Source organism: Paramormyrops kingsleyae, chromosome 25 (assembly GCF_048594095.1).
Source record: "Paramormyrops kingsleyae isolate MSU_618 chromosome 25, PKINGS_0.4, whole genome shotgun sequence".
NCBI lineage: Eukaryota > Metazoa > Chordata > Actinopteri > Osteoglossiformes > Mormyridae > Paramormyrops > Paramormyrops kingsleyae.
In genome coordinates this window covers 19,033,580-19,042,371 of record NC_132821.1, presented here as the reverse complement: position 1 = coordinate 19,042,371, position 8,792 = coordinate 19,033,580, and the positions used below count along the sequence as shown (strand labels likewise).

The window sequence follows — 8,792 nt, the reverse complement described above, 5'->3', positions numbered from 1 at the left end:
CACCTGAATGTATACGGTGCCGCCTGTTTTAAGCCCAGGAATGTGATATCAGGGCTTTTTTTAGCCGTCCCATCTATGCAGACTATCCCCAGAGTACAGTCGTCCCTCCGTATCTGCAGGAATTGGTTCCATCACCCCCCCGCAGATATCAGTATCTGTGGATGCTCAAGTCCCTCATATAGAATACCGTAGTATTTGCATGTAACCTATGCACATATACTTTAAATCATCCCTAGATTACTTATAATATGTAATACGATGTAAATGTATGTAAACAGTTGTTATACTGCAGTACAATACTTAATACAGTTGTTTCGGGAATAATGATACAGCCATTGAATGGATTCAGCATAGTGTTCAGGATTCAGCAAATTCAAGTGTTTTTTTCCTCTATTTTCAATCTACAGATACAGCACCTGCCGATATTGAGGGCCAATTGTATAAAATATTAATGAGCAATATCCATCCATCCATTTCTTGCTGTGAGGCAGCAGTGCTAACCACTGTGCCACCGCACCGCCCTAATGAACCAGCTGTATAATAAAACAAATCAAGCCAAAGTGGTTGGTAGAAGAACAAAGGACTCGGTAAACCCAACAGAAATGGGTCCGGCCAGGACAGATTGAGGGTCTTGTCGTTGCGTGGGGTTGGTGCACCTGGGGTCAGTACAGGTCAAAATACAGAACTGTGGCACCCTAGGCAAGCTTCACTGCTGGCGCCCCCTGTCTGACACAAAGTGAAACTAGCTGGCTAAGTCAGTGTTACTTCAGAAGATACTTCAGAAGATGATGCCCTATGCGGGTGCCTATGTCACCTAATAGATTGACTGGCGCTGCCTGGTGTGCCAAGAAAAGTCAGAGACACAGGCACCTTCAGGACCCCGGGGGACACGGCCGGTAACCAGCTTCATCGCATGGCTGTGCGCTGTCGTGTAAGTGCAAGTGGGTTTTTCCTTTTATCCACCTGTTCATTTTCTTATAGGGTCCACTGCCCCCCCCCCCTCCCCACAGCAGCATCATCAAGTTTTAACACATTTATTAGTGCAAATAAATGCAGGTTTTACAGCAGAACTTAGTCACTGATGTACATATTATGGGTAGTGTGGTGAAGTACACAGACATGGGGAAGAGCCCCCACAGCAACCAGAATAGAGGGTCACCGGGCCACTGAGGAGCGGCGGGAGGAGAGCAGGCCAACGAACGAATGGCACAAGGGACTAAACGGCCCGTTTAATAGTCTGCCGGCCCACTGCTGGGATAAACTGTTAAGGTACCGGGTGACATGAACATGGGTAAGTCACAACCGGGTGTGATGGCTGATCGAGGCCTGCTGGCTGATCATGGTGTGATGGCTGATCGAGGCCTGCTGGCTGATCATGGTGTGCTGGCTGATCGAGGCCTGCTGGCTGATCATGGTGTGATGGCTGATCGAGGCCTGCTGGCTGATCATGGTGTGCTGGCTGATCATGGTGTGCTGGCTGATCGAGGCCTGCTGGCTGATCATGGTGTGCTGGCTGATCGAGGCCTGCTGGCTGATCATGGTGTGCTGGCTGATCGAGCCCTGCTGGCTGATCATGGTGTGCTGGCTGATCGCAGCAGGCCTCTGTAGTGCTTTCTCCCTCTCCGAGGAATGCCTTCCATTAAATCCCTCACCCTGTCAGCCAGCATACTCCGAGGACTCGAACTGAGCCATGGACTCGAGCAGGAGCTCATCGGGCACCTCCTCAGCGGACGTCCTCTCCATCTCCTCCAGGGCTTCCAGGTGGGCCTCGTCATCTGGCCAGAGCTCCCAGTCCGGGAGCTGCTCAGCACTGGGGGCCTGGCTCCCTTCCCGTCTTTGGCTCGACTCGATATTACCCATGTCGTCCATGAGATACTCCAGGTCTTCATTGTCCTGCCATGTGGGACAGGTCAGAATGTTACTCATTCTCTGCATCTTATACAGTCATCAAACTCAAGGACCTCAGCACCTCCCTTTGGAACTGGACACTTTCTGACTAACAGACCCCAGTCTCAGTCTGTTAGATTAAACAACCTCATCCACTCTGACCCTGAACACTGGCTGTTATAACTTTACTGCTGTTTAAGCTGATTTATTGATATGCATATCTGATTTAATAACAGCAATTTAATTTATATATTTTCATTGATTTGTGGTAAGAAATACATTTATTGAGAGCTGTTTTTATATTATTTCCTATTGAAAGAGAATGTTTAAATTAATTGTGTTGTTGCTACTAATCTGCATTTCCCATGATTCTTTCCGCTCTCACTGAAGTTAGTATGTTTTGTTGAGCCGCCAGCTAAGAAAGCCTAACTTTGAGAAGCCATAATATTTGTGTTGTACACCATTTTCGAAGTCTTATATAAAGACTTATCATTTCCATAACTGTCCTGTCCATTTTTGTTAAGAGGATTTGCTACACTGGTGTCCCACAGTGCTGTGTGCTCCGCCCACTTCTCTACTCCCCTTTTACCTCTGACTGTATTCCTGTACATGGCTCAAATACCATCATCAAATTTGCCAATGACACCATGATGGTAGGACAGATATGTAATAACAAGGAATCTGCCTTCAGGGAAGTCCAACATCTGGCAACATGGTGTACCGATGATAACCTTGCCCTCAACACCAAGGTGACCAAAGAACTTTTTGCGGATTACAAGAAGAACGAAATCAATGGACACATTCTCATTCATATTAATGGTACTGAGGTAGAGCATTGAAGTCCAACTTCAAATTTCTCGGTGTCCACAAATTTTCTTTTTCCACAACACCATGGCTGACCTCCAAAGTACGAGATGTTTGAGGTGGGGCCCTCACACCCCAACCACGGACTGTTTGCTCTCCTCCCATCAGGTAGACGGTACAGGAGCCTGGAGTCTCATAACAGCAGGCTCAGGAGCGGCTTTTTCCACACCATGCTTAACTCTCTAATCCTGCAATAGCCCACTCTCCACCTCCCCTCCCACACCATGCACCTTACTTAGGGGCTCACTGTGCCCCCCCCCCCAATCTGTTCTGTTTTGTACATAGTAATCATCTGTGACTGTCCGTACTTACAATATACAGTGGTGCCTGCGGTTCACGAACACAATCCGTTCCAGGAAAGTGGTTGTGAACCAATTTGTATGCGAACCAATTTTTCCCATAAGAAAGCATTGAAGTTCAATTAATTCGTTCACAAGTCTACCAAATAACAATTTTTGTTAATAAATTTTCTGGTTTTTATAGTTAAAACACAATATAGTGTGGCAACGGGCGGACTGAGGCATCGCAGGAGCAGAGAGAGACATGAAGACTTGCTTGCCGGGGAAATCACGCTCTTTATTAACAGTCCTTAAGGCCCTTGTATTGTTATTAATGTTAATGCTAATGGTTGCATTTCCCTATTGTTGCGCGTGTGTTGCCCGTGTCTTGTGTGTACCCAGTCCGATCCTCGCGTGTATTTAGCGTGTGTAAATCTTCCACCGTGTGTGCATCTTGCAGTTTGGCGTCTTACAACCATGTGTCTCCCATCTGTGTATTTGGGTTTGTTTCTCGTTGTTTGCCTGTTGTGGTCCTTCTATTTATAATATAATTTATATTGCCTCAGCACTGTACTACTTGTAATAACTTTACACTGTAATAACTTGTAAATGTTACCTTGCCAGCCATTTTCTTCCAGTCTTTATGTATTTTACGTTTGTATAACGTTATGTCATTTACTTATATCCCCTCATGTAAATATAACCTCATAAGCACCGTATATTACTATTACCACTTCTGGTTAGATGCAAAACTGCATTCTGTTGTACTTGAACTTGTGTCATGTGCAATGACAATGAAGATGAATCTTAATCTTAATTCCCTGAAACTGCAGGCACTTAGGTGCTCTGTCATGTTCATCAAGATTAGCTGGGGGTCACCAGACAGTGAGGTTCAACGACAGCAGAACCCTAAACGCCTGGGTCAGGATCCACCCAGTGAAGACCAAAGACCATCAACTGGGATCACATGGTACCCTTGAAAGCGTACTGATGGGACTGACCTCTTTCATCAGGTAGCTGAAGCAGATGTCCTGTGGTAGGGGGTAACCTGGGGAAGAGATCTGTCAGACACCAATGCAAAAGATTCGACGGGGGTGTGTGGGGGTTCAGCACAGCTCGGACGACGGAGAACTTACTCGAAGACCTATAATTCTGGCTCCTGCACACGGGGTCATGACACTTCTGGTACCACACTTCCTCCTTGAGGTCCACCAAGATCCTGACAAGAGCATGAGTGTCTTAAGTGGTTTGTAAGGCATTTATTCTGATCGGTCCACATGGATGAACAGGAAGTCATGTGATGTCATCAAAGCTTTCCCAAGAGAACCAAGGATCTCTGTGGGTTCCCTCTATCCCAGCAGACAACTGATAAATTATGGGTTGGGGGGAGAATGCCCTCACATTGGTATGTGGTGGTAATGACCCAAGCAGAGATGTTTAGGGGGAGATGCGGCCCCCCTGTCATCTCCTGGGAAGCCCCCCTCACTCACATGATGTTGTTGCTCCTGTGGCACCGGGCCACGTTCCCACACCAGCGATACCTCAGAATGTCGTAGACCAGCAGCTGCTCTGCCTCAAAGTAGCTGCAGCGCCGGACGGCTGTGCGAGAACGAGACGAGACAGTGAAACACCCGGAACTTTCCGTTTTCAGCTGCGTATGGAAAAGAGCTTGAGAGAGAGAGTCCTACCTCCCTGAACACCATCCTTTCTGACTAAGGACAGGATGAATTCGTCCACTTCTTTGTAGGGAGAGCTCTGGCTTCCGTCTAAAGGCTCTGATATTTACCAAGAGCAATGAACACAGTAACTGCACTTGAATAAGCTGCTGAATGTAAGTCCTGCTTTGCTAATTGGCACAGTGGCCGTGGAGGTGGCTACTTCAAACCCCCAGGGGCGATTTTCTGTGTTCGCTTTGAGTAGTAAAGTGCTGGGCAAAATCCGCTCCTCTGAAATATTCATGAAGTAAACCAACAGCCAGCTTCCGTCACTTAACGTAAAAGAAAGCACTATAAGGAAGGACAAAAACGCGGCTGTACCAGCGATGCTTGGGTGATGGAGGGCAGGGCGGCGGAATGAGGCCTGCATGTTCTTCGCGTCAGAGACCTCCAACGTCAGAATCTTCTGACCTGTGAAACTGTACCAACGGTTCAAGAAGATTAACCCGCAGGTACTGGGTTTAAATATATGCTCTCCCAGTACCCTACGGTTCAGCTGTGGTCACAAACTGAAATGTACATCAACCGCATTCTTTTTAACCTAAAAATATTTGCTTGGTGTTTAGATTGGGACTCTGAGCTCAAAGCAAAATAACTTGTAGTGACTGCTGTTTTCTAGCTTTAGGATGGGTACTTGTTATTTGTCGGAATGGCGCGATCTTTATTTGTGTATGCTATGAATCACATGGTTGCTCAGTTCAGGAACCTTTAATATGTTCCATATGGAAGTCAGGTGTCCTTCGGCAGAGCAGCCTTGAACCCAAAAGCACTTCAGTACCAGATAAACACTGCTAACTTGTGGCATCTGTCCCGGGAGCAGGAATCGGCTGTTTACTTTCAACAGGCAAGACAGAAGAGGCTCCAGTTTGGATTCAGGCCCCACTGGACAGCTGGAATATCTCAGTTTATCCGTTAACAAACCAAGTTCATACAATCACTGGGTGAAGAACAACTTTCTGCTTATAATCCAGAATATGCCATAATATCCATGTTGGCCCTGAATTCAGCAGTGACCTCTGAGGGCGTGGTTTTATAGAGATGGTCGGAACTTGGGCCCTCCAGAGCAGCGACTAGGTCGGCCGAGATTCATACCCACCTGACATTGGTAACCAGGGAGGCCAGAAACAGGCATTCCTCCGCAGCGAGCTGCCTGTCCGGCCGCGGGACGAAGCGGTTGTCCGCTGCGACGGTGAAGGCGGTGTTCTTGCCAGCTTTGGAGGACTTGTACAAGCGGAAATTTCGGTTCTTTGTGTAGACGCCTGCCGGACGAGACGTTAAAGTGAGGGAGACGGTGTGATACTTCCGGGGCTTTCCTTGGCATTTCTGCCATGTGACGACAAAGAGGAATCTGAGCAAACGTGCTCTACTCAAGACTGTTTAATTCATCATCATCAAAATACTCATGTATCGCTGTTCTCAAGTCTGGGTAAACTGAGCCCTCACAGGTATATGTTTTTCTCTCAGACCATTAACCCTTTTAGGGCCGTGTCTTCATTCACAATCCCTCGCATCTCTACAGGTCCTACGCACCCAGATCCACAAGGAGCCCCCATCGTCCCTCTTTGTCTTTCACCCGCAGGAAGTGGAGCTCTCCCCCTCCCGGTTTTCGTCTCGTTGGCTGTGGGCTCCCAAGCTCATCTGATCCAGCGAGCTCCCAGTCCACGTCCATCTCCGGAGCGGCTGACTCTTCAGTGATGCCTCGTGCTTCCTGGAGGGATTCCAGCACGGGCTGGAGAATCTTGTGGACAAATCGACCTTTGAAGAATAACAGCAAATTCAACACCAAAGCAGTGATGCCACAAAATATCAGTTCTCCAGTATGAAATGATACAGAATCATTCACTGTTAGTGCTAGTGACAGAAACTAAAACGCAGCACTGAAAGCCAGGAGGACCCGCAGTCACTGGGCGAAAGCGTACCAACATGTGCGTTGTCCTTGAACGCCGCATCCGGCAGCACAAACACAAGATGGCGGCTGAACTTGTCATCGGTGCTGGAGTCCAAGTTGAGTACGTCCTCTGCGGAGCAGCTCACCCCATAGAGCTCATTCAGCTTCCGGCAGACATACTGTGAACATGAGGGCTACTCGCTCAGCCAGGAGACAAACTTCCCATTTATGCAGTCAGATGTTTCCTACGCCAATTCAGACACCTGTGCCCCCCATAGTTTCATCCTGCATCCTCATGCCCAGGCACCAATATTTTCAGCTGTTTAAAAAGTAAGAAAGGCATCAAGTGGCCACCCATCTGAGAAGCTGAACCACCCTACCTGAATGAGCAGCTGGACCATCTGTGGACCGTCTAAGCCCTCGTTGGAGGGCTTGTGGAACTCCAGGTCGAAGTAGACCTTGCACACGGCGCCTTCAGGGATGACCTCATAGCAGTGCATCAGCGAGTGCCTGAACGTCCTACGGGCCACAAGCCTACTCTGAGTACGCAGGGGAATCCAAAGACTCAACCATCTTCTCACGTGACTGACTTTGAGTGTGTCTGACACGTGTACCTCCCCCAAACCCACACAGGGCACGTGTGCCGGCTGCACAGAGCCAGCACCCACCTGTAGTAATGCCACAGCTCCGAGTAACTGGTCACCAGGTAGATCCTCTGTCCCGCCTCCGTCAACTCCCTCTCCAGGGCAAACACGTGCACATCCTGCAGGTGGGGGAGGGTTACTGCTGAGGAGAAGACACGCACAGGGAGTCGGGGTAGACGGAACAGCCCCCTCACCTCCTTGCAGCCCTTGGCGAAGGCTAGAGCTGCACTTTGCCGTGGAAACAGCCTCCAGACAGATGATGGCTCCCAGGGTCGGCACAGCCGGGGCCTGTAGTGGGCAGCTAGGGGATGCTGCTGGAAAGATCTCGCCAGCTCCTCCACCCGTTTCACCTTCTCTCCCCTCTGGGTTGTCATTGTTGCAGAATCTGTCATTAAGGAACGCGCAATATTATGAGAATTAAAATGGTTCGTTTATCCATCTTGCATAACTGCTTATACAGGATACAGTGACAGAAGATTCGAACCCATCCCCCTAAAGACACGAAGCTACTATGCTATCCACTGTGCCACCACTGCAAGGAATCATATAATCAACACCGCCTGAAGAAATCCGGGTACGACTATTGTATTACTGTGTTCGTCACTCTCGTGAAATGTGAAACGGCTCCTTTTACCGGTATAAAGCACCCAGCGGCAGTAATTCCTCTTCAGGAAACTCTCACTACCACTACATCACGAACTGACGTATTGCTAAAAGTGAAATCCTGTGACCGAAACTGCATAACAGAGATTACAGACATTTCTTTTTCAGACTAATAAATCAGACAGTAGTAGCTGTACCGCAAATTCTAAGTATGGTTGAAATATGCCGCGCGCTGAAGGTCCGCGTTAAACGCTTGATGGGTAATGTAGTTCAACTGCAGAAAATAATAATGACGTAGCACGCTGGCCCGACGGATAAAGCAGTTTTTTTTAATCGCAAGAACGCTTTCCAGGAGGCGTATCGTGTTTAACAAGGAACTCCGAAGTTGGCTATCGCAGGTTGCATAGATTTAAAAAAAATAAATAAAGATTATTTAAACAGCAGAGCAGTTTACAGTCCGTATCCACCAGGTCCACACAAAACGTGAATCATGTGCTCATTTTATTATTACTTCTTGTTAGTTTTTGTACTGGAATTGTATTGAATCTACCTGTCTAAGAGCATAGACGAGTATGATACTCGATAATCAGCACTATGTGTCTTTAGGGGTTTATCTGACTTATTTATACGGCTGAAATGGCAAATAAACCTACCTATCTACATAACGATATGGATAATAAAAATCTTATCAGTCCCGACGGTTGTGGCGCAATACAAATTACCACATAGAACCCGATCTCTCCCGTTGGAGTTTAAACCGTTTTCATTTTGAAATGTATTTTTGTATGTGGTGCATTTATTAACTATTTTGTGCTTAACTAAACACTCCAGCCTGTGTCCTTTCTCCCAGTAAAATCGCACTATCCTAATCTTCCTTCGATTGTAGCTTCCGAATCTTTAAAGGCGCCTTTTG

The 8,792-nt window shown here is 47.5% G+C and overlaps 1 protein-coding gene across 4 annotated transcripts; it reads right to left on the bottom strand.

Moving 5' to 3' along the window:
* Positions 1 to 1,018: 1,018 nt before the first annotated feature.
* On the bottom strand, positions 1,019 to 8,775 carry primpol (primase and polymerase (DNA-directed)). 4 transcript variants are annotated; one of them, XM_023830641.2, is made up of 13 exons: positions 7,911 to 8,775; positions 7,471 to 7,661; positions 7,301 to 7,395; positions 7,013 to 7,151; positions 6,664 to 6,811; positions 6,275 to 6,499; positions 5,841 to 6,003; positions 5,066 to 5,163; positions 4,718 to 4,804; positions 4,520 to 4,628; positions 4,166 to 4,248; positions 4,031 to 4,077; positions 1,019 to 1,893 (listed from the first exon to the last, which is right to left on the bottom strand). In XM_023830641.2, exons 2-13 carry the CDS (start codon positions 7,648 to 7,650, stop codon positions 1,657 to 1,659), a joined length of 1,611 nt encoding a protein of 536 aa, XP_023686409.1. In that variant the 5' UTR covers positions 7,651 to 7,661; positions 7,911 to 8,775; the 3' UTR covers positions 1,019 to 1,656. The 4 variants fall into 4 exon arrangements, with proteins under 4 accessions (XP_023686409.1, XP_023686410.1, XP_023686412.1 ...); XM_023830642.2 differs by having other exon boundaries at positions 8,077 to 8,775; XM_023830644.2 differs by having other exon boundaries at positions 8,533 to 8,775.
* Positions 8,776 to 8,792: the final 17 nt, after the last annotated feature.